This window comes from Euleptes europaea, chromosome 8 (genome assembly GCF_029931775.1).
Source record: "Euleptes europaea isolate rEulEur1 chromosome 8, rEulEur1.hap1, whole genome shotgun sequence".
NCBI lineage: Eukaryota > Metazoa > Chordata > Lepidosauria > Squamata > Sphaerodactylidae > Euleptes > Euleptes europaea.
This window is the reverse complement of record NC_079319.1, coordinates 432,309-452,583: the sequence shown is the minus strand read 5'-3', so window position 1 is coordinate 452,583 and position 20,275 is coordinate 432,309. Positions and strand designations below refer to the sequence as shown.

Sequence of the window (20,275 nt, the reverse complement as noted above, 5' to 3'; positions counted from 1 at the left end):
TAAAGCCTCCCCTCCCCTCTAGCCGTGTGATTGCTGGGCGGGCAGCTCGGCGGTTCCTGCCCCCCCCCCGCCTATCAGCTGTTGGGCGGGGCGGCTTCCTTTGGTAGACCTGGCTGAGTCCCATTGGGAGGCCATGTCTACCCACTGGCTTTCTTGGCGGTAGACCTGGACTCCGAGGAGGGGGAAAGGTCCCCCTTCAGAGGCTAGGCCTACCAATTGGCTTCTATGGGCCTCCGGAGGCCAGGTCTACTGCCAAGAAAGCCAATGGGTAGACCTGGCCTCCCAATGGGACTCAGCCAGAGGCCAGGTCTACCAATAGGCTTTTATGGCGGTAGACCAGGCCTCCAGACGAGGACTCTGGACGGGGAGGGGGAAATGGCAGGGACTTACAATTTAATTTTTATCAATAAATAATATCACTATTAAGTATGATATCAAGTTTTATTGAGTATACCTATAGTTTAATTCTTAAAACTTTAATTAAAGTTTATTAAGTTAATAAACAGTGTACCTACCTATTTAGTTTAAATTTAAGAAATTTGGCTCTCAAAAGAAATCTCAATCGTTGTACTGTTGATATTTGGCTCTGTTGACTAATGAGTTTGCCGACCCCTGGCCTAGAGCATCCCTGACAAGTATTTGTCCAGCCGCTGCTTTAAGGTGTAACATTTCCAGGTTGATTCGCCAGCATACCACCCCCCTAACAAAATGTTGGCTCACTTCCTTCCTCTGGACAGTGCTCTCCCTTGGCAAAGGCATTCCTGAGCCTCCCTCTCTCTTCTCCCTTGGGGGCACCTCCCCCACACCGCCCCCAGATAGGTCGGCCAGGCGTCTTGCAGGCTGCGGATCCAGCAGCACCCCCACCTCCCCCTCCTCCTCTGGGCGTGCTGCACATTAGAATGCAGCATGCAGAGCTGGCAAAACTCCACAGGCACACAAAGGCCAGCCTGGCGGTGGCTCTGTCCTCCACCCCTGCGGCTGCTGCCGGGATCTCGCCAAGAGCGCTCCTGGCTCCTGAAGGGGGTCAGCCAGCCAGCCCCATCTGACCCAGCAGGGACCAGACAAAGGCTTGCGTGGACCACAGGCATCCTCCTCAGATGGGGCAGGGGGAAGGGGCATTGTCAGTCATAGAATGGGAAGGGACCTCCAGAGTCATCTAGTCCAACCTCCTGCACAATGCACGAAATTCGCAAGAACCAGCATGGTGTAGTGGTTAAGAGCAGTGGTTTGGAGCGGTGGACCGGGTTTGGAGAACCGGGTTTGATTCCCCACTCCTCCACATAAGTGGCGGATGCTAATCTGGTGAACTGGGCTGGTTTCCCCACTTCTACACATGAAGCCAGCTGGATGACCTTGGGCTAGTCACAGCTCTCTCAGCCTCACCTTCCTCACAGGGTGCCTGTTGTGGGGAGGGGGAGGGAAGGCGATTGTAAGCCTGTTTGATTCTTCCTTAAGCAGTAGAGGAAGATGGCAAATAAAGACCAACTCTTCTTCCTCCTCCTCCTCCTCCCCACACCCCCAGTGACTCCTGCTCCATGCCCAAAAGATGGCCAAAACCCCTCCAGGATCCCTGGGACAATCCAGCCTGGAGGAAAATTCCTTCCTGACCCCAAAGTGGCGATCGGCATTTCCCTGGGCATTCCAGAAAGGGCCGCGAGAGCCAAGTAGAGACGCAACCCTTCCTGCCCTCCCTCTGGTGACCTGCCTGAGTTCACACGGCCAGCTCCAGCCTGCCTTTCTCAGAGAAAGGCTGACCACCCCCCACTGCAGAGCCAAAGGGATCCCATGCCCCCCCCCACAACCTGTAATGGCCAGGAGCTGCCCAGGGCTTGGAGCATTTCCGCCTCCCCCTCCCATGGCAGCTGCCAGCCAAGGGCGCCACTTTGGGCTTTGGTGGCCAATCTCCGTGACGGCAAACACGGAGGCCGGCCATTAATTCTTGGCTGCCACTTTCTTCGGTGCCTCTCATGCGGTGCCAAGGTGGTGGCGGCTCTTCTGGGCAGGAGGAGCTCAGCAGCCTCTTCACAGGCGCGCCCTGCAAAGCAAACCCTTCAGGGCATCTCTCTGGCAGCAGGCACCCGGGGCCAGGCGCGGGCATGTGTGCCACCACACTCGGTAGCAGCTAGACCGGCAGGTTCTGGGTGGGAGCAACAAGCAACTGGGACGGCCCGCCCTTCAAGACTGTTGTGTCGCCTACTTTTGAGCAGGGAGGGGGTCTCTATCGAAGGGAAAGGCCAGCCTGGCCTTCTTTTGCCTGGCTCCCTCCCTGTCCTCAGTCTCTTCCCTCCCCCACTCTGACCCCTCCTGCCTGCCCCCCGCCCTGTCTGGCGCCTGCCTTCCGCATCCTGCAAGTTGGCTGGAGAACGGGGACCTCTTGGAGGGCAGGGCTGGACCCCGGCGGGGGTGGGAGAAGCTCTCCCGGGGACGACGGACGTTTCACGAGTCTCCTCTTCAGGTGGCTGTGGGGCTCCATCCCTTCGCCCTGGCGTGGTGGTTAGATTCTTGGACTACAATCTGGGAGACCCAGGTTCGAATTCCCACTCTGTCATGGAAGCTTGATGGTAAAATGGAGGGGGGGAGACACCGCCCTTCCTTGGAGGAAGGATGAGGTTAAATTTAATTTGTATTTATTGATTTAAAACATTTCTGTGTTGCCTTTCCACCCAAATAGGGTCCCCAAGGCAGTGAACATCCAAACATTAAAACATTTAAAATATTAAAACAGAAGTTAAAATGTACGTGTAACATATTAAACAATAAAGTGTCTCAACACACAAACACAACACAACCAGGCAGTGGGGCCAGACCGTCTACAGGCGGGGGGGGGGGGTCTGCCAAATGAAATTTTAAAAGGCCTCACCTGCTTACAGAAGACCATGACTGAGGAAGCAAGATGAACCCCCTGTGGAGGGAGGGAGTTCCAAAGTATCCACACCATGACCCAGAAGGCCCTTTCTCGGGTTGCTGCCCATCAAGCTGCAGGTGGCTGGGGGGGAGGGGTGGGCGTGAAGCAGACCCTTTGAAGATGGCGAGCATTCAGATGGGTTCATAGGGGAGTAGGCAATACTTCCGGTGTGCTGCCCCTGAAGCCATGTGGAGATGGAACAAGGCTAGCGCTGCAGGGTCCTTGCGACCCACCACCAGTCGCCCTTCTGGCCGCAGCATTCTGTCTCACCAGTGGCTTCCAGACAGTCTCCAAGGGTTGCCAGTTCCGGGTGGGGAAATATCTGGAGATTGTGTGGGTGGAGCCTGAGGAGGGCGAGGTTTGGGGAGGGGAGGGGCTTCAATGGGGTATAATGCCGGAATTACAACCGATCTCCAGAGGACAGAGATGGAGAAGATGGCTGCTTTGGAGGGTGACTAGCCCAAGGTCACTGAATCAGCCTTGCTGTCAAATGGCCATCTAGCCTCTGCTTTAAAAACCTCCAGGGATGGAGAGCCCACCACCTCCCGAGGAAGCCTGTTCCACCAAGGAACCGCTCTGACTGTTAGAAAATTCTTCCTAATGTCTAGACAGAAACTCTTTTGATTTAATTCCAACCCCGTTGGTTCTGGTCCGACCCTCTGGGGCAACAGAAAACAACTTGGCACCCTCCTCTTTGTGACAGCCCTTCAGGTTCTTGAAGATGGTTCTCATATCCCCTCCTCAGTCTTCTAAAACATCATAAACAGTTGTGGTTGGATTCGCAAATACGGAACCAGGAAGTGGGAATGAGGAACTGGGAACCAACCAGACCCCTGCTTTGCAGGTGAGGCAGCCAAACCCCTGGGCCCAGCTCTCGCCTCAGGAACCGATGGGGGGGAGGAAGACCTCCCCCCCCCCAAATGCACCAACCCTCATCATAGGAGGCTGGAAGTGCAAAGAGGAGCATGCAGCACGGGGTGGGGGGGCTCATCCAAGCCCAAAGAGGAAGGTCTGCGAAGCTGAAGAGATGCTGCTCAGAGCTACGTCAGCAGCTACAACGTGAGACTCCCCCAAAAAATCATGGGGGTGGGTGGACATGAACACATGAACACATGAAGCTGCCTTCTACTGAATCAGGCCCTTGGTCCATCAAAGTCAGTATTGTCTGATCAGACCGGCAGCAGCTCTCCAGGGTCGCAGGCAGGGCTCTTTAAGAACACCTCCCTGCCTAGTCCCTTTAACTGGAGACGCCGGGGATTGAACCTGGGACCTTCTGCATGCCAAGCAGATGCTCTGCCACTGAGTCACGGCCCCTTGCTTACAGGCAAAATAAGTGTGCAGATTGAGCTAGCTAGTGTAATACCTATAATCTTCATTATTATTGGAAATGTATGCTTTTATACTCAGTCCGCATACTCACACTTATAAAGATGCTAAGCCCGGAGTATAAGGGTTAGCATCTAGCACAATACCCTATTCTGCACACATATATAATGGCAATCCCCCACGTATAAGGGGTCAAGTATTATTCTTTGGTTCCTATCCACTCCTGTGTGATCACTGAGTTAGCATAAACTGGCATCCACTACGAATCCGGTGCCAGTGAGCTCCTCCTTGCAGGCCTGGTACCGCCAGCCGCCCTAATGAGGCCCAAGGCAGTGCTTTAGGGGTGTCAGATGAGAATGATAAGTTTCGTTTCTCCGTTAGAGATCATGTGGCCACCTAAATCCACGCCTCAAAACCACACCGATAGGATCTGCTAATCCAAATGTATCCATTATTGGGTCTTTGTGTCTCTACGCACTACATGACATATTTTGTAACACCCCTGACCAGAAGTTATAAACGTTGTTGCAATCCTTTATTCTGGCTTGTGAATTGTCCTGCGCATTTGGGGCAATTCTCACCCGGTGTGTATATTGGGCCTAATAAACAAACTGCTTTGAACTCTCAACCTCCTCCTGTGTTATGGTCATTGGGAATTAATACAATAATTCAGGCATATCAAAGGGAGACCCTCCTGGGGCAAGGTCCATCTGCATCCTGCAGGCATCTAATGGGCTTATGCAAAGGGAAAAGTGGAAACCCCTCCTCCGGGCTTCTCGAGCCCCTGGCCCAGCAGCCCAGTGTCAGGCCTGCTCTCTGCGTTTAGGGATAGTTGCTCAAGGACTGTTTTCCTAACGATTGCATTCCTCTCTGGCTTTGAAGCTCGTGGGAGTCTGGCCCGTTGGACTGAGGGGTTACCATGCCAACCTGTGCTATCTTGATATGACTAATCCCCCCCCCATATATTCTGTTGTATGTCTCTTTTGCCCCATTCCTGCCTTTTTACCTATGCAAGCTCGGAATACCTGTATGATCTCCACCCGTCCATGTAACAAACTCAGTGCCAAATACGTGGGTCACTATCCTACTTCTCGGATCATTAACCCAGTAACAGTGGAGCTTTCCCTTCCAAAGACTCTAAAACGTATCCATCCAGTTTTCCAGGTGAGCCTCTTGAAACCTCATGTTGCCTCCCCGGAGTGGCATCCCGACCCGCTTCCGGAGCAGCCGGTGATGGTGGGGGGGAGGAGCATTTTGAAGTTGCTAAGATCCTGGACTCCCGTATTCGTCACGGCTCCCTCCAGTATCTGGTTTGTTGGAAGCACTTCCCCCCTGCATTCCTCTCTGGCTTTGAAGCTTGTGGGAGTCTGGCCCGTTGGACTGAGGGGTTACCATGCCAACCTGTGCTATCTTGATATGACCAATCCCCCCCATATATTCTGTTGTATGTCTCTTTTGCCCCATTCCTGCCTTTTTACCTATGCAAGCTCGGAATACCTGTATGATCTCCATTAAAGTCAACTCTTCTTTGGATTACCTGTCTGCGAGTGTTGCTTGTGGGAGTGCATCGGGACCAAGTGCTTACACCCAGACCCTTTGCAGCCAGACAGATGCTGCTGCTGCAGGGCCCGCGGGAGCCCCTCACACTCGCAATGCGTCCACTAAAAGAGGGATACTGGCCAGGTTTTGCACATGAATGTCTTTTGAAAAGTTATCAGCATTTGAGGTGGTGATGTTATTATCCGTTTCCACCATAATTATAAAAATGTATTCAAATTGGGAAGGTCTGATGACTTCAGTAGAAGTTCCAGTTAGTTGCATTAAGCTGGCCGGTTGTGTTCAGTCCGGAAGAAGCGCCCCCCCCCCCAGTGGTTTTAAAGTTTCCCTCTGCTATCTGCACAGGCAAAGTACTTTATCTAAAGCACTGGTCAGCATAAGACCACAAACATCAGAAACTCAAAAAGGCCCCCTTGGTCCTGCCCACTTTCTAAAAACACATGGCAGGGCACCAGGAAAGCTGGGAGAGGCTGCCATGGTGGGGGAGCTGCTGTTTTGTTTGGCATTTGCTTCCTGACTCTTATTGTTTGCTGCTTTGGGGACCCTGAACTGTGTGGAAAGGCAGCATAGGGATGTTTTAAATAAATAAGTAATAAATATTTCCATATGTAAATAGGCTGCGGAACATCACCCACCCTCGTTTTAAAAATCCCCTCTGCAAAGAGGCTGCTTCTCCTCTCTTGGAAGAGCAAAGGCCCCCCCCCATCCCTTGATGGTGGGGGAGAGGATAGTGGAGCCCCCCACCCCGACCAGGGTCCGAGAGGAGAGCCCAGCAGCCCCCTTTTCTGGAGGCTGCAGCCTCCTCTCAGCCCTGCTTGACCAGGTGGGCCACGACACACTCTTAGGGTTGCCAGCTACAGGCTGGGAAATTCCTGGAGATTTGGGGGTGCAGCCTGGGAAGGGCGGGATTTGGGAAGGGGAGGGACCACAACAGGGGGAGGGGGCTGTGGCTCAGTGGTACAGCATCTGCTTGGCCTGCAGAAGGTCCCAGGTTCAATCCCGGGCATTTCCAGTTAAAGAGACTAGGCAAGTAGGTGATGTGAAAGACCTCCGCCTGAGACCCTGGAGGGCTGCTGCCAGTCATAAGAACATCAGAAAGGCCCTGCTGGATCAGACCAAGGCCCATCAAGTCCAGCAGTCTGTTCACACAGCGGCCAACCAGGTGCCTTCAGGAAGCCACAAACAAGAAGACTGCAGCAGCACCATCCTGCCTGTGTTCCACCCCACCCAAAACAATAGGCATGCTCCTCTGATATTAGAGAGAATAGGTATGCACCATGACCAGTATCCATTCTAACTAATAGCCATGAATACCCCTCTCCTCCATGAATATGTCCACTCCCATCTTAAAGCCCTCCAAGCTGGCAGCCATCACCACATCCTGGGGCAGGGAGTTCCACAATTTAGCTATGCATTGGTTCTTGTAGGTTATCCGGGCTGTGTGACCGTGTTCTTGGTATTTTCTTTCCTGACATTTCGCCCGCAGCTGTGGCAGGCATCTTCAGAGGAGTAACACTGAAGGACAGTGTCTCTCTGTCAAGTGTATAGGAAGAGTAATATATAGTCAGAAAGGGGTTGGGTTTGAGCTGAATCATTGTCCTGCAAAAAGTATCAAAGGTAACGTGCTAACCATTGTCCTGTAAGTATCAAGATAATGTGCTAATGAGCGTGTGGTATGTTAATATTGAACCATTGTATCCTGAAGGGATCTGTTAATGTGTGAAATCCAAAGCTAATCCGCATGGCTATTGTGGACTGTAGTCTTTGTTAGTCTGGAGGTTTTCAGGACAGGAAATAAGGCTTGGCTTCCTTATTGTGGGGTGGCTGCTGACCCCCAGCTGGGAAGGTCCTGAGATTTGGGAATGGAGCCTGAGAAAGGGAGGGGTTTTGGGGGGACCTCAGTGAGGTATCAGGCCACACTGTCCACTTTCCAAAGCAGCCATTTTCCCCAGGGGAGCTGATCACTGTAGTATGTTGTAATTCCGGGGAATCTGGGTTGCCAACCTCCAGGTGGTGGCTGGAGATCTCCTGCTATGACAACTGATCTTCCCTCCCTAGCCAAGATGCGCCTGCAGTCCTTTCCCTGATTTTGCAGGTGAGGCCGCCCAACCCGCAGCAGGCCAGGCAGGCAGATGTTCAGGAGCCGGGGGAACAAGCGCACCAGCCTGGATGAGAGACCGGGCAGGGCAGGCCTCTTGTTGGGAAGCCGTGTGCCGTGGTGGTCTGACCACAACCAGGCCTGGCCACACAGACAGGCACACAATTCGGTAATCATTTTCTACCACCCTGTTGCCCTCTGCACATGCCCCTTCACCCTGGAACCTCCCTTTCTCAGAAGAGCATTCCACAGTTGCAGGCCCCGAGGGATGTGGCCCAGGCCCCAGAATCACTGCCTCCCCCCTTGCCAGACTCCCCCCTTGACCCCCACCCCACCCCCTCTGCCCAGGCAGGCCTTTAGCTTCTGAGGTGGCCTGAGGGCCTTTTTCTCTGCCTTGCTGACGGAAGAACCCAAGTCAACTACGGACGACGCCCCGATTCCTGCCACGGACTGACAATGCGCAGCCGAGGGGAGATGCCAATCTCTTGGCTGCGCAAGGAGGCCCACCCATAAGCCGCCTTCCAGCGGTGGGAAAATCTGCCTGCATCCAGCCATGACACATTCTCCTCCTCCTCCTCCTGTCTGTCCTCTCAGCTCCTCGCCCCTTTCCCTTCGTCTCTTCCCTGTCTAAAGCTTTCTTTTTTTGCTTCTTGCAGACATTTTGGGCGTAGCAGGCCATGCTTGGGCGCACGCACACATGCTCGCCCACTTAGCATCCTGCCCCCCCCCCAGACACACACTCTCTCTCTCTCTTTAGTTTAAGAAACCATTTTTAAAGGCGGTTTCAGTGGGAGCTGACTTGAGGAGCCAACAGGCAGTGCGCACATCTGGCAGGACTCCGGCCCCTGTGCTGGGCTGCATGGGTGCCATTCTGAGGACGGTGTCCCGTCCCCCGACAGCCGCTCAGGAATCCTGAGGCTCAGCAATACGTGACCAACACAGGGGCCGTGGCTCAGTGGTCGAGCATCCGCTTGGCATGCAGCAGGTCCCAGGTTCAATCCCCGGCATCTCCAGTTAAAGGGACTAGGCAGGTAGGTGATGTGAGAGACCCCTGCCTGAGACCCTGGAGAGCCGCTGCCGGTCTGAGTAGGCAATACTGACTTCGATGGACCAAGGGGGGTCTAATTCAGTATGGGGCAGCTTCACGTGTCCATGTGTTCAACCCAGCATCAGCCCGTGCATCCATGACTTGTGCGCATATGCAAAGTGCTTTCCCCTCTCCACTCCCTCCCCCGCAGGGCCTGCCCGGTGAGAGCCCTGCCTCCGGCACAGGTGGAAAACCAGCTCCTCTCTCCAGTCAGGCAACTCAGCTAAACCGTCCCTCTCTGCAATCCAGCCTGCAAAAGCTGCCTTGCTGCCCACAATCCTTCCTTCCCTGGGGTTCTATGCCCTTCCTTCCTTCCTTCCTTTCTTCCTGCCTATGCAGCTCCCTCTTGACTTATTTTCTGCCAAAACCCAGACAGTAGCAAGACTGAACAAAGAAAAGGGAAGGAAAATTCTTCTGAGAATGTGCAGAGTGCCTTGCCCTCCTTTCTAAGCAACTGCCCCCCCTCCAGCACAAGGAGAAGTTTTCTCTTGCCCCCCCCATGTGCTCTCCTGCTCCTCCCCTTCTCTCCCCCCCCATTTCCTTCCTGCCAGCACCAAAGTTACATTTTTAAATAGACCGCTTAGCAACACAGTAGAGAGAAGCACATTTTCTGGGTTTTCTGTGTGCCCCCCCCCCGTGACCCCCGGCCAGTCTCTCCCACTTGGTGCACGGCTGGCTGGATCCCCTGGGGGGGGGGCTGCTCGCAGATGACACCCCCAGAGGGCCAGAGGGTACCCAACCACTGCAGTGGGGGCCTCGGGCAGCTGGCGCAGACGGCAGCCAGCAGGCCCAGCCAGTGAGCCTGACCCCCCCACCCAATGGATGGCAGCCCCCGTCCCACTTGCAGCAGAAGCTGCTGCCAGGGCCCCATACTGCCCCACAAATTTGCTTGTTCCTGGCCAGGTGAACTGCTTGGCAGCAGCAGGGTCTGTTGCTGGGTGTGATGGCAACATTTCGGATGCCCGGGGCCCTGCGAGAGCGGATGGGGTGGGAAGCAGTCGCCAGCTGCCACCTGGGGAGAGAGAAGAAGAGAGAGAGAAGAAAGGAGTGGGGAGTGAAAGACAGAGGGAGAAAATGTGAAGCAGAGGGGAGCCTCTGGGTATGCGTGAGAGGCTTGTGAGCTGGCCCTGCTTCCTTGGGGGAATTGCTTTGCATACAGTTTGGCGGTCCTTCCATGGAAATACGGCTTGGCTCGCTTCCTGGAGAGTTCTGCTTTGAATGGGTGCCGAGAGGGTGGGGCTACGTGGCACAGCCGTTAAACCCTTGTTCTGCTTTGCAGGCGAGACCCTCTGGTGACCCCAGATGGGGAGAGACCCTGCTCTCTGAGCCCCTGGCATCAGAGCTCGCGGGCGAAAAGGGCCAAAGGCTGACCATGCGCACAGCAACCTCTGGCCATCAGACTAGAAGCGCCCCCAGACTGAGCTGGACATGCTGGACCCCAGGATTCTCTCGCTGGACCTGAAACTCCCCCCCCCCCGGGTGGCTGCTACGCTCCCCCCTTGCCGCCCCCGCTTTGGAGTGCGGCTTGTGATCTGCTGGCAAGGCCAGCCTGGGAGCAAGTGCCAGCGGGTGGGTGGGTGGCTGCCCCCCACCGTGCCCGCCCAGGACAGAGCAGCTTCTTCATGCCAGCAGCAGTACCAAGATACACACAGCCCAGCCCCTCCACACGCTCCGTCCAGCTCAGGATTCACTTGAGCCGGGTCCAGAACTGCTGTTCCCCCCCCCGCAACCCCCCCCCAATACTGCCTGTGCTCTGTGGATGGAAACAGAGTGTTTCTGATACCAGGGTATTATATGTGTGTGTGTGTGTGTCTCCCTGTCTGGGTGTGTGTGTGTGTCCCAGTGCTTAGAGTCCAGGCAGGAGGGTGTCCACATGAGGAGAGACTCAGCCCCCCCCCCCGCCACTCTCTGCAGCCGGCCCAGGGAAAAGCAAAGCCGGGAGGGGAGACGGGGGTTCGATTTGATGAGGAGAGCAAAGGGCATCCTCACCTCTGCCGCTGGCAAAGTCCAACCCTGGTAGAGAGTCCCAGAGAGGGCAGGGTGGGGCGGGCTCCCTCCCTGGATGTGCCCGGATCTGGGAAGGGACCCCACAGCATTTCCCTCTGGGGCGTGAGGGGAATGGGGGGCACTAAAACTGGGGGAGGGCAGGCCCTGCTTCATGCACCATGAAGACGCAGACACACACACCCAATCCCACAGCACCGCTGCTGGGAAATGCCCCTGTATATGCCAGGCTGGGGGCACACCCACACCCACCCACTCACCCACAGCTGCCCCGACTCGGTGCCCCCTCAGCTCAGCCTTTGGACGGAAGCAGCATCGGTGCGTGGCCGTGGCTCAGGTCAGCGGCCACCACGAGGGCCACGGCTCAGTCCGCGGGCGGTGGGTGACAGACAGGCGGAGACACGCACAGGCTAGACGGGGGGGGCACCAGTCCCTCTTCTGTGCTCTGCCCAACGAGGGAAGCGTGCAAGTGTTTGCGTGCTGGATCCATGCCCTGCTCCTGGCGGGGTGGGGTGGGGGGGTTGTGTGTGAGCGTGAGTTGTGAAACCAGGTGCATTCTTGTGTGTGTTGCTATTGCCGAGTGGCAGGGCCGGGCCTGTGTGTCATCCCAGGGCGGGGACAGGCAGGAGGTTTCAATCCAACCCCGGCCCGGCTTGGCGCAGTTTGAAGCAGACACAGGAGGAGGCAGAGGTGGCCGGACACTCCCTGCCTGGCTCAGGACGCACAGGTAGGCAGGGTGGGGGGAGATGGGGGGCTGGCATGGCTTCTTCTGCTAGGCCAGGGGGGGGGGAGTGCTGGAATGCTGGGCAGAGGCATATGGCTGGAATGCAGGGTGGAGCAGCGACCGAGGTCACTCGGGCAAAGGTGGCAGAGGGGAGGAGGGCTGAATCCCCCCCACCCCCGCAAAGGGAAGCAGGCCTGCCTGGGGCCGAGGGGGCTTGCAGCCCGGTCTTTTAGGGCCTCCTGGGACCCACCGTGGGGGGAGGGGGGCACACAGGCCCAAGGGGATCACTCTGCCTATCGCCTGGCACTGGGGGTCTCTGGGAGACCTCCCTCCGCCCTGAGGATAGAAATGCTGAGCAAGCGGCAGCAAAGGAAACAGGCATGCCCTCCCCTCACCCCCTGCTGAGTGACATTTGGTACCCCCATTGCTGCCCTATTGTTCTCCCCCCCCACCCCCACCTTCAAGCTGGCTTCGCCCTCCGGTTTCCCCTGCTGCGCCCAGGGGGCTTCCGATGCTTCGGATGGGGCCTCTGCTCTCCTCCCCGAGTCCCCTCTCTCCCAGCCATCTGCTCTCTCAGCAAGACCCTCGTGCTGGGTGCTGGGTGCCAGTTCTGCTCCCTGGGCATTTCTGGCTCAGGCATGGCGGCAGGAACCATTTCTGCTGGCCAGGCGCTCAAGAAGAGGCAGCCTGCCCGCCTGCCCTGCCTGCCTGCCCTGCCTGCAGAGGGAGGACATTTCGGTCCTTGCTGGGTGCTGCCTGCTCGTCTCGCGCAGCACATGCTTACCACCCCCTTCACGATTGCAAGGATCGTGTCCTGGGCCCACTTGACCAAGGAGTGGGCGGTCTGGACAGAGGGCTGCCCGCCTTGTTCCGTAAGAGCAAAAAAGCCACGTCTCCCTGCCGGCATCCCGCCGTGCGAATGCTGGGCCCCTTCAGAGCCAGGAGGGCACAGCTGGGGTGTGTGTGTGTGGAAGGGGCATCCACTAGCAGCGAATCCCACAATTTAATGACGAGTACAGAAGAATTTCCTTTTGTCTGTCACAAATCTCTTGCCCTTCAACGTCACTCTTTGCCTTCAAGTTCTCGTAGAATAGGAGAGGCAGTAAAAGCCCTCCCTGCCCAGCTGTCCACCCCAGGAGGCACAGCTCGAGAAAGGTCTGTCATGTCCCTGCTTAGTCTTTTGTGTTTCTAGATCGAAAAGTCCCAGGCTCCTCAGCCTTTCCTGACAGGCTCCAACCCCTGGATCGTCTTCGTTGCCCTCTTCTGCGCTTGTCACAGCTCCGGGATGCCCTTTCAGAGATACGGTGACCAGACCTGCACACAGAATTCCACAGCAGACTGGCAGAGTAGCTTTATACAAGGGCATTACAATATTGACTGCTTTATTTCCTGTCTCCTTCCAAACAATTCCTAGCCTCGAGTTTGCCTTTTTTCCCACTGCGGCACACTGGGTTGACACTTCCATTGAGCGAGCCGCTACGACCCCCATGAGCTTTTTGCCTCTCAGCAAGTTCAGACCCCCCCCCCTTCGCCTATGCTTGAAGCTGGGAATCTTCATTCCATTGTGCATCAACTTACCAACACTGAACTTCACCTGGCCACGTTGTCGCCCCCTCACTTCACAGTCATCCTTGGTTTTCACCATCCCAAATACTTTTCTGTCATCTGCAGACTTGGCCACTACACTACTCACCCCGCCCCCCGTTCCAGATTATTTATGAACAAATTAGGTAAAGCCACCCCCAACAACGATCCTTGTGGGACCCCACTGCTTTCTTCCTTCCCTTGTGAGAAACGTCCATGTATTCCTAGTCTTTGACTCCTCTCATTTAACCAATTTTTAATCCAGAAGAGAACCCGTCCTCTTAGCCCATGACTGCTACGCTAACTCAAGAGTCTCTGGTGAGGTACCTTGTCAAAAACCTTTTGAAAGTAGATAATGTCTCTGGGATCACCCTTCTCCACATGCTTGTTAACCTGCTCAAAGCATTCCAAGGGGTTTAGTGAGGCAGGACTTCCCTTTGCAGAAGCCGTTTCGATTTTCCCTCAGCAGGTTTTGTTCCCCAGTATGCATAATTATTCTGCCTTTAATAAGAGTTTGTACCAATTCATCTGGAACAGGGGTTAGGCAGACTGTTATTTCTGGGTTCCCCTCTGGAGCCATGTTTTTTTTTAATGGGGATGACATTTGCTATTTTCCAGTCATCTGGCACAGAGCACTGATTTTAGCGACAGGTTAGATGTGCTGGGTCAGAAGGCTGACAGCTTCCCATTTGAGTTCCTTAAGAGCTCTTGGGCATTTGCATCTGGACCTGGAGACGTAGTTGTCTTCCATTTGCCTCGTAGTCCTAGGACTTTGTCTCTCATCACTTCAATTTGACCCCATTCTTCAAACACCGTTCCTAAAAACCAGTGGCGCCAGCACGACAACACACCCCACATTTCCCACAGTGAAACCAGACACAAAGAACGCATCATGTTCCGCTGACATCGCCCCGTCTTTCTTTAGAAATCCTTTCGCCCCTCAGTCCTGCAGCGGCCCGGCCGCCTACCGAGAGGGTTTCCTGCTCCTGATATAATTGAAGCCTGCTTATTGGTTGTCTGAATGTTTTTGCAAGCTTCTCCTCACTCTCTATTATTTAGCTCCCTTTATTCTCAGCTTACGTTTCTTCTTTGCCAGTTCTCCAGATCTGTGTGTGTGAGTGTGTGCTCATGCACAACTTTGTGAATGAATGGTGCAGAAACCTCTGCATGTGACCATCACTCAGTGAGCATGACTTACATTCGCTAGCGATGTGCTTGAGTCCTACGGCGGCAAATTCCATGCTGGCTGTCTTGGGTCAGGATTGAAATGTGGAGGGAGAAGCTGCCGGCTGGCCGCCGTGGGGCAGTGGGGCCCGGTCACTTTCCGGCTGCAAAGTGGGTCAAATGCCACTTCCTCGGTAGTGAGAAATGGCAGCATGGCAGGGTCTCCTACTCAGCGCTTCACCTTTATTTGGGGGTTGCAGATGTTGTCCTGAAACCCACTTGTTTCGCTGGCCTGCCCCCTTCCCTGCGAGGGACAAGGAGCCAGGCTTGGCCTGTCAGGGAAAGTGAGAGGGACCCCTCCCCACAAGAGGCTGCCGGGGAGCATCAAGACCCACCTGCAGCAGAAACCGGGAGGGGGCCTGGAGCGAGGCGAAGCAGGGGAGGGGTCTTGCAGAAAGGCCTGTGGTGAGCCAGTCAGGACGAGGGCCCAAGCCCCTGGCGACGGCTGTGACGCCGGCATCATGTGTAGCCAGAGGGGCGGCACACGAGGGACTGTGGCTGTCGCTCAGGGGTGTGGCCGGCACCGCGCAAGGGAAGAGGCTCCCAAGGGCTGTCCTTTGCCTGAGACTGCAGAGAGCCACTGCCTGGCAGAGAAGGCCGAAGACGGACAACTGAGTCAGTTTGTCCGTGGTTAGAAGATCTTGGTGGTCAACTGGCTTTGTGTCCTGCTGGGGTCAGGAGAGAAGCAGACGTGAAAGCATTTTAAATAAAAGGAAATAAATGGATGTCTCCCTTCAGGCTCTACCGAACAGACCCGCTCCGTGGGTCCATACTGCTGCCCTGCTGCCCTTCCGGGTACTAGCAGCCCTGGCCCACCTGGCCTGGATGTGTTCACGGGGGGGGGGGGCTGCACGTCTCAGGCTAGAGGGCTGGAAGGAAGAAGGCCGGGCTGGGCCGGGATTCCCGCAGCAACCCCCCCTCCCCGGGAGCTTTCATGTCATTTCTTGCTCTTTTTTAAATGCAGAGATTCCTGTGCCCAGGGCCTAGGGAGCTTTTCTGGGGCCTGGGGTTGCCAGGCTCCAGGTTGGGAAATACCTGGTTTAGGGGGGTGGAGCCTGGGGAGGGCGGCTTTTGGGGAGGGGAGGGACTTCATTGGGGTTTAATGTCATAGAGTCCACCTTCCAAAGCGGCTGTTTTCTCCAGGTGGACTGAGCTCTGTCGCCTGGAGATCAGTTGTAAACCCAGGAGATCTCCAGACACCACCTGGAGGTTGACAACCTTAGGTCTGGAGATGTCCCGGAATTACAACTGATCTCCACACCTTACAGATCTGTTCCCCCACAGAAAACGCCTGCTTGGGAGGGTGGACTCTATGGCACTATATCCCCCTCCACCAAACCCTGCCCTCCCCAGGATACACACACACACACACACACACACACACACCTGATCTCCAGGAATTTCCCTACCTGGAGTTGGCAACCCTGGACTCCCGCTACAGCTGCTTCCGCTGTGGCTGCCTCAATGGCCCCGGGCTCCCCGCTGGCCCCTGGGGGGCCCACCCCATCCGCCTCCCCCTCGCTTTGGAAGGGGCAGCTCCCACAGCCTCCCCACCCCCGGGCTGAAAGGGCCCCACCCTTTAGCTGGCTTCCCCTGCTGGGTCCAAGCTGCGCTTCATAAACAGCCATTTATCTCCCTAATTGTCTTATCTCCGAGCCCAACCACATAATTGCTCCTGCCCACACAATGGCCTCTTCCCAAGTGCTGGTGGGAAACTCACCCGGCATCCGACACCTTTCCACCCAGCCTCACACATGAGAGCAGGCTAGGACTCCCCCACCCCCACCCCACACAAAGCACAGCGCCCCAGTGCCGCAGGGAATGGGTCTGGAATAACTGGAATGCCTGCCTGGATTTTCTTGGGGTTCCCCACCTCCCCCACCAGGCTTTGGTGTGGCCTTCCTTCTTCAGTTGCCAGAGCCAACTAGAGCCAGCCCAGCTCCATAAAAGAATTGGGCAATCCCCTGGGGGGTGGGGAGCAGCATGAACACATGAAGCTGCCTTTTACTGAATCAGACCCCCCTGGGTCCATCAAAGTCAGTATCAGCTACTCAGACCGGCAGCAGCAGCTCTCCGGGGTCTCAGGCTGAGGTCTTTCACATCACCTACTTGCCTAGTTCCTTTAACTGGAGATGCTGCAGGGGATTGGACCTGGGACCTTCTGCATGCCAAGCAGATGCTCTGCCCACTCAGCCACAGCCCCTCTCCATGGGTTTCCAGGGTCTCAGGCAGGGGTCTTTCACATCACCTACCTGCCTGGTCCCTTTAACTGGAGATGCCAGGGATTGAACCTGGGGCCTTCTGCATGCCGAGCAGATGCTCTGCCCACTCAGCCACAGCGAGGGGTGCCAGCTGGAGCCCATGTGTGTGAAGCAATGCCTGGGCACTTCTGGGGGAGGGGCTCAGTTCTGTGTCCCCGGTGTGAGTGTCATTATTACTCCCCCCCAGGGGGTGGGGGCACCTGCACCAGTCCTGGAGTGGAGGGAGCACAGAGGAGGCGGGGGGGGGGCTTTGGCAGGAAGGCCGGCCCTGAGCTGCGTGGCGGTGCCCAGCTCATGCCAGGCGCAGAGCACAGCAGGGCAAGGGTTCGCTGGCAGGAATAAAACGGCAGTCCGGAGAGAGCATCCTGATCGTCTTCTGGCTAGTGCAGGGTGGTGCTTAGAGGGCTGGGCTGGAACTGGGAAGCACCGGGTTCGAATCTCTGCTCTGCAACGGGAGCTCCCTGGGTGACCGTGGGACAGTCACTCTCTCCCTAACCCACCTCACAGGGTTGTTGCTGTGAGGATAAAAGGGGAAAGGGAAGATGACACTGTAAGTCACTTTAGATCCCCATTGGGGAGAAAAGTGGCATATAAAGATCTCCATAAATGCCAGGGGCCAGCGTTCGACTGCTTTTACTGTGTAGCTGGGGATAAAACAGGGAACGAGGGGGGGCGTATTTCACCCATGGCAGCAAAAAAGCTCCCCTTCCATTAAACAGAGGCCTGGCCACTCTGCTGCCTGCTCAAACCATAGGGTTTTTGTAAGCCATCCTGCGGCCATGACTGTAAATGACATCAGTGCCCCAGTGTGATGCTGGTACTTGCCCCAGTCCCTCCCCCGTTTCTTCCCACTGGCACCAGTAAAGAATGGGATGCTGGGATGTCTCCTGCTATGGTGGGAGTCCTGGCAACCCAGCAAGGAAAGGCCTGCCGCCCCAGGGGCTGTGACAGCGAGGTATCCAGGTGATGGACCAGGCCATGGGCAGGTGAGGGCAGGGGGTGTTCTGTCGGCACCTCCTTTGGGCCTGCCTAGTAGCCGGCTGTTGCAGGGGAGTCGCCTGACTTTGTTGATCTCCTTCATTTGGTGGGTGTTGTAATCCCAAGAGTGACCCCCGTAAATTCGTTAGGTGAGAGAGCCTCTGCCAGAGAGGCTGGAACAAATGGGGTTGCACCGTAGCGCTTGACTGTAGACATTAGATTGTTTGGGATGCTTTGTGGGATTTCTGGAATCATGCAGATGTGTGAGGCAGTCGGTGCTTTTCTGGTATAAGGTGGCACTTAGGCATCCATCATGCAGCAGCACGGTGATGTTCAGAAAATGCGTCTATTAGTTTATTAAAATATTTATATGCCACCTTTCCTCGTGGCTGGGGGCACCACACAGTTAAAAAATTACCATGGAATACTCCCTGTTGTGTGAACTGGTCCGTGGTTGATGGTCAAGAGAAAGTTGTTAGAAGTCTTGATGGAATCTCTGGAGAGGCGTCTTTCCCTGTGTTCAGACGATGAAAAGGCCACCAAGAAATCTCAAGAGCAGTGTGTGTGTGTGTGTGTGGGGGGGGGGAGTTGAGGAAGCATTGCTTCAAGTCTGCCATGGAAATGTTTGCATACTGGGGTGCCATTGCGGGGTGCCCGTGGCTGCGCCATTCATCCAGAGGTCTGAATTTTGGCCGAATCTGAGGTTAGTGGAGGTGAAGACAAAGTGGCAGAGCTTGGTAGCAAGGTGGCACTCACTGGATTAATGCTCCTGATGGCTTGTTGGAATGGAGAGGTTCGTCCTCCATAGTAGCCAAAATGGTGTTTCCTGGGTGACGGTCAAGGGATTGGGGTTTTCTCAGGAAGTCAATCGTATTGTGTAAGTAACCAAGGGTATTGCTGGCATCACGTCTGAGGGGGGGTTCCAGGTAGCCAGATACCCCGACAAAGATAGTACCTGAGACAATGGGGCATGCTGCTGGGGTGTCAGGTTTGTGTATTTTGGGCAGCTGAGGCTCCTGGGGCGCACCCATATAGATCTGATCTTGTCTTTGTGTGGACAACTTCTTCACAGGCCTCTTTAGCTCTCTCAGGTCTTCCTTTGCGGAAGACAGTGATTGTTCAAAGCAACTTCCTGGAGCATCCAGACAGACTAAAGGAGGGACCGGCAGAGACATTCGTGTGGGGCATTTTGAACACCTTCCCCACTGTGAATATTAGTGTCCTGATGGGTTCATCATGTCTGTGTGGAAGGCAGAAAGATGACCTCTGGCCCCCTTCTTCACTCTGTTCCCTTGAAAACTCCTGTAAGGTCCCACCTGAGCAGCCGGTGGCTGAGAATTTTTCGTTTGGGCTGGCTTCCAAAAACCAGGTGTATGAGTGCAATGGGCTGGCTTTAACTCAGGTACGTTTCACTGGTGGTGCCTATACTTGGGGGAATTGAGCTGACCCTCCTGGGCCAGAGGAGGAGGCGACATCAGAAACAGAAGAGCCACCGTGAGGAGTGCAGGAGATGGGCCGGCGTCGGTGCCGGTTGGGCCAGTGTGTACGGGCAAGGTTGTTTGGTGTTGCTGCGCGACACTGTGGGTGTGTAAATAAGGAGGAGTGGGGAAGAGGAAAGTATGTGCCTTTGAAGCCACGTGCGTGAGCAGCACAGAGAGGTGTGCCACAGAGAGGCAGCCGGCTCCGTCCCGTTTCCCAGCTCTTCCATGGCGACAGAGGGCCAGATCCGGAGGAGAAGGCAGGAAGCCCCTCCCGGGAGTCCTCCCACTTCCTAGCAAAGGCGGATGATTAAAAGTTTCCAGGTGAAGCAACACCCTCTAATTACGCGGGGGGGGGGAGCACCTTCCCCCAACCAGCTGCGTATTTCTGCAATCGACAGGCATCTCTGGGGTGTCAACACCCAGGGAACAGGCCCACGAGCCACAAGCAAGTTCTTCTCCCCAGATGAGAAACCTCTGCGGCACAGCTGCTCCCAGCCCTTCTTGCCCTGAGGAGGCCAGGGTGGAAAGGCCCGCCAGGGCTGTGGCCCCCAGTAGCCCCCCGCCTCCATCCATACAGCCCCACGCTTCTCCCCGCGTGGTCCGCTGATGCATTTGTGCCATCTCTTCCAACAGTTCCCCGAGGCCCTGTCTGGCCCAGGCACGGCCCTCCTCAAGCGGGTGGAGGGTCAGCCTGAAACGGCCTTTGCTGGGAGGTAGAGGATCGCCAACCAATATCCTCCTGGAATGACGACTGATGTCCAGAGATCAGTTCCCCTGGAGATGGCCTCTGCCCCCCTGCAGGGGAGGCCCGCTTCCCACCTCACCCGGGCCTGCCTGGGGCTGCAGACCCTCTGTGATGCCATGCCAGGGCTAGCCACCCCCTCACCAAGCCGTGGTTGGGGGTGGGGGGCAAGCAGTAGGGTTGCCGGCTCTGGGTTGGAAAATCCCTGGAGATTCCTGTGGAAATTCCTGGGGCGGGTGGGGTTTGGTGTGGGGAGGGACTTCAGTGGGGTACAATGCCATAGAGCCCACCCCCCCACAAAAGC

The 20,275-nt window shown here is 55.9% G+C and overlaps 1 protein-coding gene across 1 annotated transcript in view; it reads left to right on the top strand.

Moving 5' to 3' along the window:
* Positions 1–19,946, top strand: part of PLEC (plectin) — a 149,902-nt gene extending 129,956 nt beyond the window's left edge. Inside the window, exons 80-84 of the mRNA XM_056854575.1 lie at positions 11,244–11,355; positions 11,640–11,704; positions 12,263–12,573; positions 19,058–19,150; positions 19,863–19,946. Of these exons, the coding sequence (XP_056710553.1) occupies positions 11,244–11,355; positions 11,640–11,704; positions 12,263–12,573; positions 19,058–19,150; positions 19,863–19,946 (665 nt within the window). The remainder of the gene's footprint in view (positions 1–11,243; positions 11,356–11,639; positions 11,705–12,262; positions 12,574–19,057; positions 19,151–19,862) is intronic.
* The last annotated feature ends 329 nt before the right edge of the window (positions 19,947–20,275 follow it).